Source organism: Octopus bimaculoides, chromosome 1, assembly GCF_046866305.1.
Source record: "Octopus bimaculoides isolate indiv1 chromosome 1, ASM4686630v1, whole genome shotgun sequence".
Taxonomy (NCBI): domain Eukaryota; kingdom Metazoa; phylum Mollusca; class Cephalopoda; order Octopoda; family Octopodidae; genus Octopus; species Octopus bimaculoides.
The window spans coordinates 155,705,959-155,727,736 of record NC_142928.1 but is presented as its reverse complement, the minus strand read 5'-3'; the positions used below and the strand labels follow the sequence as shown (position 1 = coordinate 155,727,736).

Here is a 21,778-nt window from a genome sequence, read left to right as displayed (position 1 = left end):
TTTGGCTTAGTGGTTAGTGTGTTAGATGCACGATCATAAGATTATGGTTTCGGTTCCTGGTCTGGGTGATGGGATATGTTCTTAAGCAAACCACTCCATTTCACTTGCCAAAACAGATGACTGGAGCTTGATGCATGCAGCCCTCTGGCTGGCCAGCTCCTGACAAACCATCCAACCCATGCCAGCATGGAAAACAGATGTTAAATAATAATGATGAGGCTATGTGTTCTTAAAACCAGTGCTTATCTATTGTATTTAGTAGCTTTATAAATAGATGTGATTATTTTAAGATGCTTGTCTTTGTAGGATTGGTGTCATTGTTTAGTGAACTTAAGCTCAAAGACTTGTGTATTGTCCCTGCCCACACATAAAGAAATATCTGTTCTGGATTTCGTTTTTTCTATGTTGATATTTGAATAAATTTGATTATTTCCAAATAAAAGTATGCATATCATGGGTATATTCTGCGTGTTTTGATTCACAAATAATGTGGACTTATTTTCATGGCTTGGCTACTGCCTATCCTGCTATGACCCATTTTGGGGCACGTATGATTGGCAAGAGGATGTTATGCTCAGACCAGGGTCTTGGCCTGAATGCTTCCCTTAAAATGGATTTACTAGAAGTACTCAAGATGGCAGTGTTTAACTAAGTGATGGATTAAGACTACCTCCCAAAATAAAGAACTGCCTCTGATTTCTTCACAGTTTCCACCTACCAGATTTCACAAGTTATTGGTCAGCCAAAGGTTTTGGCAGAAGACATTTGCCCAAGATTCTACTTCTATGCAGTGAGTTTGAACCCCAAACCATGGAGTTGCAAAGCACACTTCTTAGCCACACCATAAGATATCTATAATTGAGTATTTGTGAAGATTCATTGGTGTTTGAGGGTATTATTTAACTCTATCTTAATGTTTCATTTTGCTTATGTTTTTGTTCTTGTTTCGGCTTTGGTCAACTATGATGATGCTGACTGCTGATCAAAAGTGTTCTAGTTGTGAACATCCCTTCCATTCTTATATATAATGTATCCTCATCTTCCAATAGGTGGTTGGGTGTGATTTTTAGGGATATTTGGTTGCTATTTCTAGCATGTCAAGTGATCATGTAAGAGATGGCACATGCTTATGTAGTGTAATTTCAGTGGCTATTATGAAATGTGATGCAGACCTAACTTACAGCCAGCCTAATCCCACTTGCTAATATTCCGTTTATATCCTTAGTGAGCGAGAGGGAGAGAGAGAGTGCTTCAAATACAAACTAAGAAAATAGTAAATTAGCCTTTTAACATTCAGATTATTCTGTCAAATGTAATGCTTATTTATTTATTCACATTGCTTTGAATTAATCATGCACTATCTTGCAGCTTTAAGGGTTCAACAATGTGATTGTATATTTCTAAAATGACATTGTTGGGTAGGGGTGATAGGCTGGATCTGGCCAGTTCATATCTAGAACAGGTAGAATATTTGGGTCTGATACGGCTGGTTTAAATGCTAAATATCTTTGCATTGATATTCATTTTTTTTTTTTAACTGACTGATCAAATATACTTTGAAAACGTTTTTGTAGTTATGGTGTCTTATTGAAAGTTAAAAAAAAAAAAAAAAGTTTCATGGTAGGTTTTATTTCACTTTTATGCATTGTAGTTATTCAACTCGAGTATAATAATAGTCCTTGGAGAACACATGTAGATACATGTGCTTTTACATTTGGCCAGGCTGACTCCACCTTCGGCTTTGCTGTATTTTGTTACTATTTCTGTTCTTTTTTCTCACAGTATTTAAGTGGCTGTCAACCATAGTAATTGTCTGGTTTTATTTCTTAACTTTTGTGAACAATATTTTCATTTTGCTCTTTGTTACTTAAAATATTTTTATAGTATTTAGTATATATACATATAATATTATATATATATATATATATATATATATCTTTATATTTAATAGCATTTTTATATATATCTTTTATATATAATAACATTTATATATATATATATATATATATATATATATATATCTATCGTCGTCGTCGTCGTTTAACCTCCGCTTTCCATGCTAGCATGGGTTGGACGATTTGACTGAGGACTGGTGAAACCGGATGGCAACACCAGGCTCCAATCTAAATTTGGCAGAGTTTCTACAGCTGGATGCCCTTCCTAATGCCAACCACTATATATAAATATATAAAAAGATAAAGAGAGCAATGGTAAGGTTGGAAATATATTTTATGGATAGTCTTACAGCTGTTTCTGGGAAGATCCAGTACTTCCCTTCATCGGAGACAGAAATAGTAAAGGAATCGATTATTATATCCATAGGCGGAGAGTTTTAGTATGAAGTGATAGTGAGTGTGATGCGCTGAAAAAAGAAAGAAAGAGAGAACAGTACTTGGAGTGTAGTTTCATTCCAGCATTCCATTACTGTCTTTATCTTTTTATATATTTATATATGCACACACTAATACACGACTTATAATCCCCAATCCTGTTCATGCAACAACTGGGTCAAAACTAGTCGGTATACAGCACTTACTCAGTATTACCTGTATCCTCTAGGGTTTGGTTAAATCCAATACCCTCCTCAACTTTGTTATATATATATGTATATATATATATATAATAGTATTTTTTATATATATATAATAGTATTTCTATATTTCTTTATATACAATAGTATTTTATATATATAATTCATATATACTACAGTTTTATGTATAAGATTAAAAAATATTTGTTTATTTATGACAGAAATAAATATATAAAAGTCAAGAGAAACAATAACTTGTATAAAATTTATAAGACTATGGAGTGAATTCATTAAAGAATTGATTTAAAAACACGTTTTGTTATAAATGTATGTTTTTTTTAATAAATATTTTTAGTTTTAAGCATAATTTTAATTCTGAATTTTCTTTTAAGTATCATTGAGTTTAATATCAAATTAAATGCATTTTATATCAGAAAATGTTAGAATTACTGTGTAAGCAACTTTTGATTGAAGCCTCATAATAGTAATTATATGTGTGGGTGTGTGTGAGAGAGACAATATAGTGGGTGTGGTAGAACTTCCCAACTGAACTCTTAAATAGCATTTTTTGTCAAATAAGCGATAAGTGGGCGAGCATTATGTTGAAGTATGTCGGGTCGTTAGAGCTGGATTACTGTGTTGAGCCAGTGCATTTGCTGAATGTAAAGCTCTGCACTGACTGTGGTTGTTTTGAAGCATTTTGCAATGGTTTAGGTCTTCCCAGATCATTGTCTTGCATGGATGTAATTCTGGCCGGGCTTGCAGTGTCACTTTCTTGTCAGGACTTGGCTAACCTTTCCTCTGCTTTGTATTGATTTAAAGACACCATTTTTCCATTGCTGGTGATGATGCGGTAAAGAAATCTGTTTGTGTTTACAAGTAACCTGGTGTGAAGCAAGTATAGTATACTAGCAGTGCTAGAGGAGTGCTAGAGTTTCTCTTACATTCAGTGTGTGTGACACCCATGGACCTTTCTCATTAAATGAAGATGACAGGTAATGGCATCATAAAAGCATTCCATCTCTTAGGCCAGTTTCCTGGCAGATTGGCACAGGTCCTCATGGAAGAACTTGTTCAACTAAGTCTCATTGAATTGAACAGATTCTCTGGAAAGCAGAGGGCTTGTGAAATTGAAGCATGGAAAAATTTTTACATGTTAATTCAAATAACATTGGACTTAAAAACAAATTTATCTGGCAACCCAATATATCATTATCATTTTGTATACTTTTCATTCCTGCATTGGCTTCGTTGAATAAGACAAATTCTTTCCCTGTATAACAAAAGTTTTTTTGTCATAAGAAAGTTCACAAGATATTCATGTACGCACACATCACTGTCATCATTATTAATGTCCTCTTTCTATTACTGGTAATGTTTATATTATAATGAAGGTGGGGGTGAGGGGGTCAAATTCTGACAGATTCTTAGTGGTATCATCATGACATAGGGTATGTGCAGGACATTTTAAAGCTGATGGACCCTATCTTATTCTAGGTCTGAACAAAGCTGATGTCTTTTAGATAAAAAGTGTGCGTGAGGGAGAAGAGACAACCCAGTACTTACTAGTGCTTTATTTATGCCCCCCACTTACATCCCAAACGATTAAATAGTAATTGACGTTGGTGAAATTTCAACGTGATGTGTGCATCATCATCATCATCGTTTATCGTCTGCTTTCCATGCTAGCATGGGTTGGACGATTTGACTGAGGACTGGTGAACCAGATGGCTACACCAGGCTCCAATCTAATTTGGCAGAGTTTCTACAGCTGGATGCCCTTCCTAACGCCAACCACTCCGAAAGTGTTGTGGGTACTTTTACGGCCACTGGTACGAAGGCCAGTCAGGCGGTACTGGCAACGGTCACGCTCAAAATGGTGTATTTTACGTGCTGCTTGCACAAGAGCCAGTCCAGCGGCACTGGCAACGACTTTGCTAGAATGTCTTTACATGTGCCATACACTCACACTCACAGGAATACTTTCCCTGATAAGTTGGTCTTGAATGTTTAAGTAATGTTTATATGTGTATGTTTCCATTGTTAAAACTTAGCATCTTGATTTATTATAATCTAGAAAATCTTGTTATAGTTATAGATTATGGTGAGAAACTGTTGCTGATAGGATTAATTGGTCTTAATGCTTTCATCGTCTTTGTAAATGTCTTTTGCAGTATCACATCTCTTTTATGAATATTGTGAACAGGGTCCTTTATTGCAAAGGAATGTGATATACAGTCACTGCATAATATTTTGGAATTTATTTCTCTTCATGGCGTACCACCATATTCCATTTCGTATCTTTTTATCTTTTACTTGTTTCAGTCATTGGACTGCAACCTTTCTGGGGCACCACCTTGAAGGGTTTAGTCAAACAAATCCACCCTAGTACTTTTTTTTTAACGTCTGGTGCTTATTCTGTCAGTTGCTCTTGTTACAGGGAGACAAACAAACCAACACCAGTTGTCAAGCACTGAAGGTCACACACACACACACACACACACACACACACGCACACGCACACGCACACACAACTTCATCACAGTTTCTGTATATCAAATTCACTCACAAGGCATTGGTCAGCCTAGGGTTATAGTAGAAGACACTTGCCCAAGGTGCTGCACAGAGGGACTGAACTTGTAACCACGTGGTTGCAAAGTGAACTTGTTAACCACACAGCCATGAACTATTAAATTGACTTGCCGATTCAAATCATTTGTTTTCAATTCTAATAATTATCTTTATTTTCATTTTGGTTTGACTGGATTATGTTATTTTTACTTCTTCAGCAACTTGAATGGAGTTGGTACAGCATCATATTTGTTTTACTGACATGTTGTACCAACAAGCTGCTTTTTCTCTATAAAATTGCTGGAAAATTTATATGAAGTCTGTTTAGAAGGTAAAAATCATGTAGTATTGAGGAATTATTTGATTTATTAGGATGGAAATTATATTGTAAATAAAGAATGGTAAATATTTTTAAATTGCTGGTTTCTGTGAATCTATGAATAACTTGAAACTGTGAGAGCTCTTTGCCAATTAATGACTGCTTTTCATTTGTATCTAATTCCTTAAACTGACATTTTTAATAAATTCAGTCAGCTTCAACATTGATTTGTAATCTTTCAAGAATTTCACTTAACAAATATAAAAATTAGAGCAAAGCTTGGAATTTGTGTATGAAGAGTTGTGTGTATAAAGAGAGTTTTTTTTTAGAAACAAATTTCTGGAAAATTTCTCTGATAGTTTTTAGTCTAAGCATTGTAGATGGATTCCTTTGAACATCATCATCATCATCATCATCGTTTAACGTCCGCTTTCCATGCTAGCATGGGTTGGACGATTTGACTGAGGACTGGTGAAACCGGATGGCAACACCAGGCTCCAGTCTGATTTGGCAGAGTTTCTACAGCTGGATGCCCTTCCTAACGCCATGAACATGTATTATAAAATTTATTTATATATTGTTATACTTTTGCTGGCTTCAGTTGTTGAAGTATGGCCAAGAATATTTGTTTATGAATTAATTTATATATGGTTATTTTTGTGTTTTTGTATGTGTGTGTATATATACTGTACCAAGGACTTTCTGTTTCTTATATATATATATATATATATATATATATATATATATATATATATATATATATGTATATGTATGTTTACGTGTGTGTGTATGTATGTGAATATATATATATATATATATGTATATATATAGAACACCTACACACACTGATGTAAATTAGGAGAGACATGAATTTTTTCTTTTTCTATAATTAGGTTTTCAATGAAGTATGTAAGATGTTTCTGCAAGTAGGCAGTGGTATATCCCTCTCCTCCTCCTCCTTGTTGGTATGGGTTGGATAGCAGCATCATGCTGCATGTGGTGCGACCCTTTTTCTATGTACATACAACAGCAGAGAAAAGCATATCACTCTTTTGTTGTTGCATACGGCATGTGCTTTTGGCATATTTTATGCCATTACCAACTACTTCATAGCATGGGCTTAAATGAAAGATATCTATATCAAAAGATATTGTAAGTATTCTTGTTTTCATTAGGCTTCACAACTGTTACTGTTGTTGATCTCATTAATGTTGACTAATACAAATTAACTGGATTTCTTATGCGTAACATTATTTCTTATAGAATTATTAAGTGTATTAGTTTTTTTCCTCCATTTTTGTATGACTAGACCACATGTTGTACAATTTTTTTTTTGAAGGATGTCACAGTAAGATAGAAAAAAAAAAAAAAATGAAGATTTGCCTGATTGGGCTTTAATGGATAATACATAACCTATTTATTTGTTTTTATGAATTCTTTACTAGACAGAGGTTGATTTGTTGAAGGCTAATAGGGTAATTTGCTTAATACTCTTTCTGATAAGAGGCAATTTAATCAGCTAGTTTGTGTGTTGTCAGCTTATGGAAATAGGTTAAAACAACTACCCATATATTTGAATAAATTTATATATTTCTGTTATTTTATGATTATATAGAAGGATGATTACAACAAACTAAATATAGCTGGATTAAACCATTATTTCAGCAATACTGTAAACTAATAAATCTATTGTCTCCAAATGTATAAAAAAAAATGTGCATTCCATTTCTCAGTAACATAACTGTTTTACACGATCGTAATAACATTGATGTGTTCTGCCATGTATTGAAAATGTTAATCCTACTTGCATGAACTGTTTTATGTCTGTCTCTCCCTCTAGATTACTACACAGCATCCTCTTTATGCTCTGGCAATTAACAGTATTCACATGAATATTATGTATGACTAGCTTGTCAGCAAAGCTTTCTCTTCTTGAAACGTTATGGATATTTGATAGATGGAGAATGTGATGGAGTGCTGCAGCAAGTTTTGTAACATCATGCAGTTCTAGATAAAAATTATATAAAGTACAACCATCACTCAGAACTGAGGGTGACTTGGTAGCATATACCAGGGTTTCACTAAATGTTTTATGTACCCATGAAGCCACAAATAGACATAGACACTTCTCAGTCCTCAACCCTTGACACAGCAGAACATCCAGGATGTGACAGTTGGTGGTTGAGAGAGCTGCAACAGTAAAATGGTATTTTTTTTACTGGCCCTTGGAAAGACAAAAGGCAAAATTCATCTCAGTGGAAGTTGAACATTGAACTCAAACATCTAAAATATATATTGCAACACATTTCATTTGATGCTCTGAACAGGGGACAATGCTCATGACCATTGCAGGTTCTCCAAGACTTGCTGAGATGAATATGATTGATGTTTAATTTGAACATTTGTAAGTTAATCTCAGCAGGTAAAATATGGCCAAGGAGGGAATTCTGAATGTTTGATGCTCAGGAGATGAAAGATTAGACATTGCAGTTTGTATGGTACCTAAGTGGGACAAAATACTGCAGGAGTGACAAGAAAAAGATGGGTGTATCTATGAGCTAATTATGAGGAGAAGAGCTTCTTTTGGATGTGGTCTAGGGTGTGTGTGTCTGTGAATTGTACATGTGTAGCAGGCAGCAGCACTGTCCAAAATGGAGCAATATTCCATTGTATGTTTCACTTGGGTTTTGTAAGAGTCACTGACTGGCAGAAAACTCACCTTTTTGGGTACAATTTTAGCTATGTTTTTTGAAGGGATCACAAGGTAATGTCATCATAAATTGATTTCATTTAGCATCTCTAACAACTTAGAGGGTTTACTTACATTACTTAGATATTGTTTAAGACTATTTTAGCAAGTGATTGTGTTTTAGAACTGCTGAAAGTGACAAGATTTTATAGTCTCATTAGATGATATTTTCAAGGTCTTTTCATGGAGGCAATGAAGTTTTGATATGAAGTTCCTAGACTCTATCAGTGGTTCTCAACTATTTTTTTGTCAATGAACCCCTTTGATTCCTATTTTACCCTATGGGACCCCCCTAATTATTTGATGTATATATAAAAGAAAATCCTATTGTATTTTTATAATTAAGTATTATTAGGAATTGTATAAAAAACAAATTAAGATATTTTGTGTATTGCAGAAGTATAAGCAATTAATTGCACTTAAATTTTGCCAACAAAATCTTGCTTAGACCCTGGTTGAGAACCGCTGCTGTATATGGCTGAGCCTTTTTGCAGAAGTGAGGAGTTGTATCATTTGTATGCATGTTTGTTTTTGCTTTTGTCTTTAATGAAAACATAATTTTAATATTCATTTTTCGATGCTTGCATGGGTTAGATAGAATTTAATTTGTTGAGGCAGACTTTGTATGGTCAGATGCCCTTCCTGTCACCAACTCTTGCCTGTTTCCAAGCAAGATGATATTTCCCCATAACCAGCCATGTTTGCATGTAAGATTGATAATGGATACCACATGCGTGAAATATATACTCATAATTATTACATGATGTCATGACAATGGACGCAAACCTCCCACATACGTGCATGCACACACAAACACACATATGAAAACTTATGGAATGAATTTTCAAATTAACCTATTTGATATTAAATAATAATAACCATAATATATATATTAGATACAATTTGTTTGATATTCTTTTCCTTTAAAAGATATTGATCTTATCTGGGGTGTTCAGGTACATGGAAAGCAATGGGGAGTTCTATTTGCTTTTAGTGAAAATAATGTGGGCTGCAGCAGTATATTTTCAAATATAACATTTTTAAATATGTCTAATAAAAGAAAAGCGAGTGAGGATAAAGTGGAAGGCTTTGAGTTTTGATTATAATGTTATATACAAACATATTTTCCATGCTCAGTTTTTACAGATGTTTCTAGTTATATAAATACTATTTAACCCCTCCCCCAGCAGACAGTGTTGAAAGCATGGTACATGCAGTGTGTAGACATACTCCAAACTTATAGTAATTATTTTATGAAATAAAAAGATTAATTTGAAATTATAATTTAAATTTGTCCTTTATATCTTCACAGATTTTTACTGGGTTATTTTATATATTTGTAAACACTTGCAGTGTATTATCTTACAGCTCCTTTTGTCTAGCATTGTCCTTATACTACACTGCATGTGTGCACATGCACGCACATGGTTTAAGTATGGTGTGTAAAATGATTCAGTATTTGGTAACTGGAAGCTATTACAAGATACTGTGCAAATTTTTCATAAAATGGAAGTATCCTGACTGTTTGAATATTTTGCCACTACAACCACACATTAAGTTGTGGTTATTATTCTATCCGTTTAGCATTTAAACCAGCTGTATCTGGGCCAAATAATCTACGTGTTTTATGTTCAAACCAGCCAGATCCAGCCTCTTTCACCTATCCTATGATGTTATTCTAAAAAAATACTATCACATCATTGAAATTTTGGAGCTGTGAGATAATGCTTGACTAATTCAACACAATGTGTATAAATAAGCATTACATTTGACAGAATAAACTATATTGCTATTGGGTTAAATGAAGTTTAAAAATAACAATAGAGCATTTGATGATAGAGGAACTTGGTACTGAGAATAGCTAAATTTATGGTAAAGTTTGTGTAGACTGGAACATGTTTCATGAACGAGCCTTTTTTGGAATGAATAGTGACTGGTGACGAGAAATGGGTTCTCTATAAAAATGTCAAGTGCTAAAGACAGTGAATAGGGAAAGGAGTAACACTGGCACCCCAGGTTAAAGAAGGTCTTCACCCATGTAAGTGTTACCTGTTTGGTGGGATATGAAAGGTTTAGTTCACTTTGAACTTTTAAACTCAAACCAAATGATAACAAAGTTCTACTGCATGTAGCTTGAGCACTTCAAGTCAGTGCTAGAAGAAAAATTACCATCTGTGGTTTCAAGGCAAAAGGTGTTCTTCCAGCAGGATAATGCTTGGTCACATACCGCGAGGATAACATTTCAAAGGCTGGAACAGTTTATATGGGAAACAATGCTCCACCCACTATATTTGCGGGACATTGCCCTATCTGATTATCATTTATTCTGCAGTCTTCAAAATTATTTTGACAGAAACAATATGAATTCTGCAGACGAGGTCAGAACAGTCCTGGAGGAGTATTTTTTGTCACAAATAAGTGAATTTTGGAAGAGAGGCCTTGCTAATGTACCAGATAAATGGAAGAGCATTGTTGAAAATGGAGAGTATATTTTAGATTAAAAAAAAAGGGAACTTTATCCTAATTTTGAAAAATACAATTAGTATAAAAAAAACCGCATTCTTTATGGGATGACCCAATATATATACATGCCTTTGTGTATGTGTTTGTCCCCTGCCAACCGATATTGGTGTGTTTATGTTCCTGTAACTCAGTTGTTCAGCAAAGAGATCAATAAAATATGTACCAGGCTTCACAAAAGAAAATATAAGTACTGGGGTCAATTTGTTTGACTAAAATTCTTCAAGGTGGTGCCCCAGTATTGCTGCAATCTAATGGCTGAAACAAGTAAAAGATATATAATATATGTATGTATATATATATATATATATATATATATATATATATATATATATATGAGCAATCCTAAATTAATGGCTAGGAAATTTAATATTATAATACAAGACACTACTATAGTTTGAAACTTAAAAAAAAAACAATATCTATACTAATAGGATTGGAATAGCATATCTATTACAAAGTAACCATATTAGTCATTAGACTACAAATTACTTGCTGCTCCTTCATGCTACATTTTAAGGACTATTATATATTCTAGCAGTTAACTAAAATTTCTACTGCAAGAAGTATATTGCTTGTTTCACAGGTAATTCATCAGCTACTGAGCCCTGGCAAAACAGGCTATTCTATTATTGATTAACATAGCCAACTATCCCACTTCTATTGCATATTTGCCAAAATAATCACCCCCAAGAATATAATAATAAATTAAGCCCTGAGACTTTTTTTTAAAATCTCGGATTGATGCTTATGTCTTATGTATGCTGTATGTGTGTGGAGGCGCAATGGCCCAGTGCTTATGGTAGCGAACTCGCGGTTTCGATTCCCAGGCCGGGCGTTGTGAGTGTTTATTGAGCGAAAACACCTAAAGCTCCACGAGGCTCCAGCAGGGGATGCTGGCGAACCCTACTGTACTCTTTCACCATAACTTTCTCTCACTCTTACTTCCTGTTTCTGTTGTGCCTGGAATTCAAAGGGCCAGCCTTGTCACGCTGAATATCCCTGAGATCTACATTAAGGGAGTGCCAACAATGCTGTATGTGTGTATATGGATGTGATTTCACAAAGGTACTTAAATGTAAAAATATTTTATCCAAATTTGAATTAATTTTGCCTACATTGCTATTGAATTCTGGTTGAGCAGACTTGTCACAAAAAGTAGCCAATTAAATGCTTGAAAGTAGCCCAAATACTTGGCATTGTAGGTAGACTTTATTATTTTTTTTTTGACAAGTTATGCGAGTATGTTATTTTCTTCATTCAGTTGTATGAAAAGCAAAGGTAATTTTGACAAAATTCAAATTCACAACTTTAAGCTACTAAACTGTTTGTTGTTTAGTCAGTTGAGCAGGTAATTTTCTTTCTCATTTCAAATTGTCTGTGGAGTGAAGAATTAATTGATATTAATGTGGTGAGAAGAATGGTATGAGCTAATAGTTATTTTTATTAGTGTGTCTTGTTGCTACTTCAGATTTGCCCTGACTGAATAGGCTGCCAGTGGAAGCATTCTAGCTGTGACCAACCTGTCTTTTTTTTTTCTCCTCCAAAGCATAATGTAGTGAGGACTATTAATTCAATCTGTCCTTTTTTTTTTTATGACAGTCGGGTGTAATTGGAGAGATATTTAGCTACTATTTCTGCATGATGAGCGACTATGTATAAGCAATATTATTGACTGGAATATTACTGTATTGCTGAAGGTGGGCTTTAGATTGGTTTATATCACATTCCTGGCAGTGGCATCTTTTTGTTCCCTAATCTTCCATTTAACTGCAGGGTTTGAATTTTATTGCAGTTTAGTCAGTGAGCCAGGCTGTGCCTATGAGCTTTTCTAGATCCTTCGGAACTAGATTTTGAAAGGTAAAATCAGAATTTCTTTTCAGATATGTTTTGTTACATAGTATTTAAGATAGTACCAATAAGTGGTACCAGCCAACTCAAAAAACAATGATGCCAATACAAAAAGAAAAACAAAGCGCATGTGTACACACACACACACACACACACACACACACACACACACACACACACACACACACACACACTTTATATATATGTGAATAATTGTTGCAATATGGTGTTGGTATTGTAATGAAGTGTCCGTTATAAAAAAACATCAAAAACACATTAGTGATGAAGAGATTAGCTGAAAGTTCATCTACTTTGTGTATTATATTTTAATTAGTTAAATGTTTTTTCTTCCAGATTAAAAACTACAGTGTTGATCATGATAGAAAGTCTCCATGTAGTCATGTGACCAAAGGAGGTGCTGAATCTTTCTGCTCTGAAAGGTAAGGGAATTTCATGTAAAAAAACAAAAACAAAAAAAAACTCTTATAATATATATAATATGTATATATATCATCATTTTAATGTTCACTTATCCATGCTGGCATGGGTCAGAATTCATTGAGGTAGAATTTCTACAGCTGAATGCCCTTCATGTTACCAACCCTAACCAGTTTCTAAGTAAATATTTTCTGTAGGCCACATGTCATTCATGGTAGATTTGAAACAATAACATCTATATAGTTGATGAGGCTCATGATGTCAAGACAAGGGGACACATATTCAACTGAAACATAATTGCATGTGCACACAGAGGCCATATCCATGTCTTGTATTCAGAAACTTTAAGAGGAACTCTGATAAAATCATATATATTATTGTCACCTCTCTGGGAAGATTTGTGTAATACTTATTTTTTGAAAAAGTTGTTAAATCTCCCTCAAGTTACACCCTAGTGTTTGTCATGGAAGGAGCTATAGAAAGACAGTTGAAATGGATTAGTCATATCAATCTTTTTCTCTTGCTGTCTCTCTTGATGAGTGGAATAGATAGAAATAGAGAACGTTGGTGATGGGGAAAGTGGTACATTTGTGTCATGTCAAGCCCTGTTTTCTTTCTCTTTCAGTCTCTCTTTAGTCTTTTTTCTCTCCTTCGCACAGTGGAATAGAGAATGAGAGACATACATCGAGAGAGATACAGAGAGGAGGAGGAGAGTGGTAGGAATGATAGCGATTTGAAAACTAGATCAAAAGACAAGTCCTAGTCTATTGCAACATTCTTTTGTATTCAGTGAATCCAGACATTTTCTCCATTACTTAGTGTGCAGTCTTGGAAAAATTTACAGATTTATACTTATAACAACATTAAGTAAAATACTGACCTATCTTAATAAATATTAGTTTCTATTTCGAGGGATTCCAAGTCCAGTTATCCATCCATCTACATACATTTGATGATATCTATATAACTATGGTTATAACCAAAACTGGACAGGGAAATTTTTTGCAATGAAGTATGTCTAAGAAACTCTATAGGGAATTTAATTCTGGTCAGTGTTGTGTGGGTTCTCCTCCAGAAATTCTTCTCTTTTACATTTCAGTTTATCCATTGTTGATTTTCATAACCACTCAAGAAACTTTACTTGAATTCATGCTAGTTTATATAAGATTAGTTCTGTTTTTTTTTATTGTTAATGAGTTAATTAGTGAACTGTTAAAAATTACAAATATGTGTGTTGGTCTACCACTACTTACCTTTCATTCTCCCACAAACTTATCTGCCCACACCACTTCTCTTTATTTGTCTTTCTGTAACTTGAGGGGTATGCCCTGAAACACCTTCACCACCACCGTCCTCCTCCTCTTCCAGTTGAGGTAACCATTTATTTCCCCTACAGTAAAACACCTTTCCCTGCCACCCTCTATCATTCTTAACCTCTCATCATCTGGTTTAAAGCCACCTCCTTCAATACTGCTCCCTTTTCTCAGTTGAGGAGGTCTTGCCTTGTAAGTTACTTGGTAATATCTCTAGTGCCAGTACACATAAAAAGCACCCTGTAAAGTAATTAGGATTAGGGAAGGCATCTAGCTGTAGAAACCATGTCAAAGCAGACATTGGAGCTTGGTGCACTCCTGGCTCACCAGCTCCTGTTGAACTACCCAGCATGGAAAACATTAGATGACGATGATGTGATTTAGTACATTAGTTTCCATATAGCTACATTTGTGTGTGTGTATGTAATTTATATGTAATGTTGTATGCATATATCTATGTGGGTACATGCATAAAAGTTGATATTTTTACTTCTCATGTAATAGTATCTCAACAAAACAAAACACCCCCACAAAAAAAGAAAAACAACACCTATGTTGTCATGTTTAACTTCAAGTGAACCTTATTTCCTCTAGATCTGTGCTGTTAAAGTAGTGGTATAAAACGTCCTTTCCTTGCAAAATAAATGAATGATAAATAAATAAAGGTTTATGAATGGAATAGCTTACCCATCCATCCTATGCTAGCAGAGGAAAATAAAACACCTTGGTAATAAAAGGGAGCAAATAAATTATATATACTTGTAGGTGTATGTGTGTGTGTATGTATAGTCTCCACATTAGTGGGTGGTGTTATTTTTGCACATGTCTTATGCATGGCTGCATCTCTGTGTGTATCTATACCTACCTATCTATCTATATATATATATTTGGAATTTCTGTCAATACATGGGCATTACTAAGCTATGATGAAATGAAAGGAAAATGATATACTCTTTGGTCTTGTGATCATACTAACGTTGTCCCCCCCCTCTCTCTCTCTCCCTCTTCCTCCATTACCTTTATCACTGTTAGATAGGTTTAAATAAATTCTGTTTCTCTCAATCTGGTTGCCATGTATTTTCTTATTTATGTATATTTTTCATCCTCCTCAAATGCTGAAATGGTTGGCATCATATACTCTGTTCCCTTCCACCCCCAAACATATTGGTGTTACCTTCTCCGAGTTTAATGTACATGATTCAACCTCAATTAGGGAGAGCCCTGAAGGGAATAAATGATTTTTATTTAGTTAGAATGTGTACAGTTGTCATAGTGCTGCTTATGATGATGATGATAATGATCTGATCTAATGCCCACATGTCTATTGTGTCACAAAGCATATTTGATGTCTCTAATTTCTAATTGCCTCCTAAGATTCACTTTACACATGAAAGGATTACAAATGTATCTTCTTATCGATTTGCTATCATTTTAAAGAAAAGAGAAAATCTTGCTTCTGGTGGTTCTTATTGGATAATTGACTTCCAATATTCAATTAGACTGCCAATTTTTCTTGTAACTGAAAGTTGATAAAACAGAATACAATTGACCCTTTTAATGGTAATAAAGGTAGCATCAACAACATCACATTCGTAAAATATTAAAAAATTTCTTTGGTTTGTTTCAGCATTCTGCAATAGCTTGTTGAATCAGGGGTTGGCATATTGTCTCTGATTTTAAATTATGAGACTTAAATATATGAAACTCATTCATGCTGAGTTTTTTTCTTTTTCTTATATCAGTTTATTCTTTTTTTTTTCTTTTTTATTTTGAAATATGTATGGCCAGTGTCAGTGACACATGAAAGGCACCTGTGCTGGTGACATGTGAAAGGCACCCAGTACGTTGTGGTGTGGTTGGTTTTAGGAAGGGCATCTGGCTGTACAAACCAGCTCCAGTCAAACCATCTGATGCATGCCAACATGGAAAATGGATGCTAAATGAATGATGATAGACATGGGAATGGCTGTGTGGTTAACAAGCTTGTTTTGCAACCACATAGTTTCAAGTTCAGGCCCATTGCACAGCACCTTGAGCAAGTGTCTCCTGCTGTAGCCCTGTGTCAACCAATGCCTTGTGAGTGAATTTGGTTGACAGAAATTGTGTGGAAACCCATTTTGTGTGTGTATGTGTGTGTTGTTGATATCATAAGAATTTATAAACTTCTGAGAGAACATGGAATAATTCTTTCTTGGAATTGGTTCTTGAAATACATATTAAGTTATTAATAATAGCATGTAAACATTGGGTTGAAAAACCCTTTTTCAATAGAAAATGTTGATTATGTAGGTTAAGAACAAATTCCGAGAAAGAATGTGTGTGTTTGTGTGTTTTTGTGTTTGTTCTCCTGCATTGCTGGACAACTAGTGTTGGTTTATTTGTGTTCTTGTAGCTTAGCAGTTTGTCAAAAGGGACTGATATAATAAGTACTGGGGTTGATTTGTTTTGTTAAAACTCAAGGTGGTCCCCCAATATGGTTGCACTCCAGTTAAAACAGATTTAATGAACATTATCGATGACATTCTCATGTAGCAGTATACTTTATTAATTTCATAACAAAACAACAAAAAAAAAAAAAAGTACAGTGATTGACTTGTTAATCAGTCAACTGGATTTCCTTGTTCTTGGGTCATATTGATTGGTGTTCAGAAAAGCAGAAAATTCTTTTTTCCAATCAATTATAGGAATGTCTGAATTTTTGCTTCAGTGTGGGAAACGTAAAATAAATAGAAAGAGGGTGGGGGAAATAACTCCTTTTAGATGAAATGTAAATGTTTTAATAAACTAGGGATGAGTCTACAATTGAGAGAAATTCTGAAGTTCATCAGTTTAAAAAAAAAAAAAAAAATTGTTGTTGCTAATATAACCTGAACGCTAATTTCATTTTAAACACTAAAAAATGGAATGATGCATAACCATTTAACTAAAGCAAAATTGCAAATAAAGATTGAAATGTGTTTTGGTTTATTTCAATTGGGTGTGTCTCTCAGAAGCCTTTTTTCTGCTTAAATGAATCATTTATAGGCAGTGGTTTGTTGAGTGAATATAATATTTCCAACTTTCAGTTATTTTCTGTATGATTCTATGTCAGGAAAATGTATTTTATTGTGAATTTATTTTAGAATTTGGAATTTTCCTCTCATTTCAGAGAGAAACAGCTGTTTAGCATTATCTAGCAAATCGATCAATATTGTGTTAGAAAAACTAGTTTTGCTCCATTGATTTCCCTTTCTGATATTCTGTGTTTTATTCTATGTATTAACAAATCTTACTCTGTTTAGAAGGTCTTACATTGCTATATTTTTTTTCATATTCTAATTTTAGTTATCCTTTGATTTTATTATACCTTCTTAATAAGAGAGATCTAATCCAGAAGAACAGTATTATTTACTGGCAATAGATAGGGTGTTATGTTTTAGTACAAATCAGCCTTGACCAAGCTAACCTATGATCACAATAAGCATTTCAATCACAACCATTCCCATCTTCTTTTTAGGGTATACTGCACTGCATGATCTAAGGTGTCCTTCACTTATTTAAGACAATGTGATTGTAGGGAAATTTAGCTGCTGTTTCTAACAGGGTAAGCAACTGCACCTGTGTGGTTCTTCATTAGCTTGTGATAGAGAAGCTGTTAACCAATGTCTCTTTGCTGTTCAATAACAAAAACAGATTTTTGTTTTGTTTTGAACCTGAAAATATTGTCCTCATAAACTATTTTGGGAAATTATATTCCTAATATTTTTCAATGTATTTCACAGTGAAGTTTACCTAGCGTCAGTTAGATTGTCCAAGGCTATGATGTATGTGTAGTATTTACTGGTTGATGCTGCAGGTGCTGCTTAATATTGACTCATACAAAGTTTGGTGGAGATTGTATAAGGGTTAATGCAATGAGTCATTTTCAAAATTATTACATGTGAAGACTTTTCACTCACAAGGAACAAGCAACTAATGTTTAGTTAACAAGATATAGCAACATGGTATTTAATCTCATTTGAAGGTCGACATTTACTCATGTTTGCATTCTTAGTTTTTTTTTGTGTTTGTCTTTTTTTTCTATTATGTTTTTTTTTTAAAGAAAAGATACAATAAATTCTTGCTAGTGTATGTTTTTTTTATTTGTAATCTTGACAAAATGGGATGTTTATAAATTTTAAAACTTGACTGAATCAATTCATATCCAAATAAATGCTTATATTGCTGCTTACTTAATTAATAATTAGTTTTCCCAAGTCACTCCTGTTTTCAGTAGCTGTGAGTGAGTTTGCTCGCTGTTTGGGATGGTTGTTTTCAGCTTGAACTGGTTTGTAAATTTATATATATCATCATCATGATTTGGTAGAGTTTCTACAGCTGGATGCCCTTCCTAACGCCAACCACTCAGAGAGTGTAGTGGGTGCTTTTATGTGTCACCCGCACGAAGGCCAGTCAGGCGGTACTGGCAACGGCCACACACACACACACACACACACACACACACGCACATATATATATATATATATATATATATATAAAATAGAATTATTGATTAAAAGGAAGAATTTGCAATGGCTAATTAAATTGAATTAGATATCAGCTTATTGAATAGAAAATCGTGATTTTAAGCCCTATCACTTCCTGTTCTATTATGATTGTGGGAGGATGAAGAAAAGAATAGGGGATTTATGTTATTGTAAGTTTGGTATATGCTGGTGAGCCCAAATTTCACATAGGATTGGATTTTGTAAGGTTATGGTTACTGGACAATTTCATGACCAGGAACTCAGAAGCATTTGATTTCTTGACCTGAAAGTCTAAAAATGACTTTGATTTTTGGATACAGCCTTAGTAAGATGTATCATCATCATTATAGATTTTGACTGAAAAGAAATTAACTAATGCCAGGATAAAATTCTGACTGAATGAGTTTTGGTTTGTATATATATATATATATATATATATATATATATATATATATATATATGATACAAAATTTCTAGAACTATATGAAGATCAACACGTTCTTTAAGAAAGTTGACTTTTATCCTAGTAAAATATAGATTCATGATTTTTTTACAACAGCAATTAACCATTATGTAGCATATTTTATTCGGTTTACTTTCTTTTGGTCTCTGTCATTTCACGAAGAACACTCAATGTTGTGCATTTTATAAAAAATCAAATATTAACTGGTGAACTCATTATTTTGATGGTTTAAAGTTTGAAATTTGTTTTAGCAAGCTAAGGAGTAGAAAATAGACATTTTTATTGTTCAGCACTACCGTTTAGTTTATAAATCATTACTGACAAAATGGGAAGTTGACGCTACTAGAATGTTGGCAGTTTGTCAATTTTTTTGGCATTTTTTAACTATTTGTTAAGTGTAAGTGCATGAACAACAAACCCTATTATCTTTTTAACATTTTTGCTTTACTGGCATGGACAGAATACAACATCCATTTATGTATCTCGACCATGTTTCAATATTATCAGTTTTGATCTGATTATTTTGCCCACTATCCTCTCTACTTTTAATTTTTATTTTTACTGAAGATTACCTATTACCAAGCCATTCTTCTTTTATTTATCCTGCTTTCAATATTCATTTATCTTATTCATTTACAACAATAGTATACTCAACTTTCTCATAGGCTTGGGCTTGATATCCATTTGCCTTTTCAATTTTTGTTTTTGTGCTGAACCTTCTTTTTAAGTTAGCAGCACACCCAACAAAATAATTATTTTGTTTCTCTTTGGTTATTTTAGAGTCTCTACTTCCACGTTTCACTGCTATATAAGCATCGCATTTCTTTCACATTTAATTTATCTTTTGTCTGAGGGAGAAACCTTTCCTTCATGTTAGATATATCAATTCCTTGAACTTATCTCATCTCAAACACTGCTTGCAGCTCTAATATCAGTAACATAATTTTACTACTTTTACATTTCATAATCTTTGTTTCATGATTGCTTTTCTAGTGCATCATCTGGTACACTTAGTTTTAGTTTAAGAATAACATTTTCCTGTACATCTCATTAGCTAAGCAATTTAGTATAAATTACTATCCTTGATGTTCACAGTAACACAAAAGTCCTAAAGCATTCCTAGCTTTTGTACTGAATTGCTATATATTCCACTTTCTGTAAGGTCCTTATAACTAGCAGTCCATCTATAACAATAGATGGACTGATTCCATTCTTATTATTTGTTCTGAAATCCCTCAATGTAGAAGTTTCATACTTCTTTCTTTTCTGTCATTCAGATTAAGTACTATATTTATTTGTATATTAATACATGGCTTCAATTTGGATTTATTGTATAAGCATTTGTTGTTAGTCTTAAATCAGCCCTCATTGGACAGACTTATGACCAATGACATTCCAAGTGTAACAAGCCTGTTTTTCTTTTTAATTGCCGTAATGTATCCTGGTTCTTTGAGATATGGTTACTATTTCTTGCATGTTGGATAACTGCATAGAGCTAGGGTAGCCAAAATTTTTTGTAGATTCATCAAAACCATAGGTAAAGTGTTAAAACAAATTTTATTAAGTAAATATCTAAAGGGAAGAATTAGCTTGATGAAATCTATTGATGCTCACCTAATTAAATATTATTTGAGGCAGATAAGTTGCTAGAATGGCAGGAAAACTTAGTATGATAAAGTTAAATATAATTTTTGAATGATAGGCTGTATGGGTTGATAGCAGATAGTTTTACTTAGTCCTGCTTAATTCATATTAATGTAGATAGGGCACTTCATTTGTTGTGAAGTGTTATAAGTGTGTTTACATGTTAAATATTAAATTTTGGTTTCAAATTTTTGTTAGATCTGGTAAAGTATCACTCATTATAATGAAGATAATTTGATGTTATTTGTGTGGGAAGAAAGAAAAAAAAGAATCCATTTGTCTGAGATTCTGTTTTGCTCAACTATTTGTTGACTTGCTTAAGCATTAACTTGTGCTGTGTGGAAGCTGGCCACCATTAAGATATCTTAAAGCATTTACACTCTCTTATTTTATGTTAATGTTCTACCTACCTTCTCTGCTTCCAACCTGAACTAACTAACCATTAATCAATGTTAGTTGATACATTACTGGGGATCTGTATAAAGTATACAAAACTTTTATGTAATGTTTGTATAAAAAAATGTCTGTTTAGACTTGGCTGAAAAAACACAAAAACAAGTTGAAATTACTTTACAAGATTATGGATGGTGTTGGTTTCTATATGCTGACAACGGTGTTCATAGTACCTGAAGATATATATGTATATATAATTTTTAATCAATTTTGGATTGTCAATGAGTTTCTTAGCATTTTAGGTATTTTGGGTAAATTTTTTGTATAACTATACAACCCTGTGGTGATGAAAGAGACAGCCAGCTCTGATGGAATAGAATGTAATGAGACATAACTATCAATTCCATTAATTTACTGTTCTGAGTATTGATCAAGCTTTTGGACTATTTACATCTCAAATGTGCTATAATAATGTGCATCCT

The 21,778-nt window shown here is 33.5% G+C and overlaps 1 protein-coding gene across 19 annotated transcripts in view; it reads left to right on the top strand.

Annotated features, from left to right (window-relative positions):
* LOC106870506 (ras-specific guanine nucleotide-releasing factor RalGPS1) overlaps positions 1-21,778 on the top strand; it is a 203,746-nt gene that overhangs the window by 99,366 nt on the left and 82,602 nt on the right. For 16 of the 19 annotated variants that reach the window (XM_089360603.1, XM_089360599.1, XM_089360594.1 and 13 more), the window contains one exon: positions 12,895-12,980. Coding sequence is in view for 12 of the 19 variants with exons in the window: in XM_089360571.1 (XP_089216697.1) it covers positions 12,895-12,980 (86 nt within the window). In the remaining 7 variants the exon portion in view is untranslated. Of the gene's footprint in view, positions 1-6,319; positions 6,573-12,894; positions 12,981-21,778 lie in introns of those variants that run through there. The other 3 variants (XM_089360597.1, XM_089360590.1, XM_089360608.1) reach the window with 3 other exon arrangements.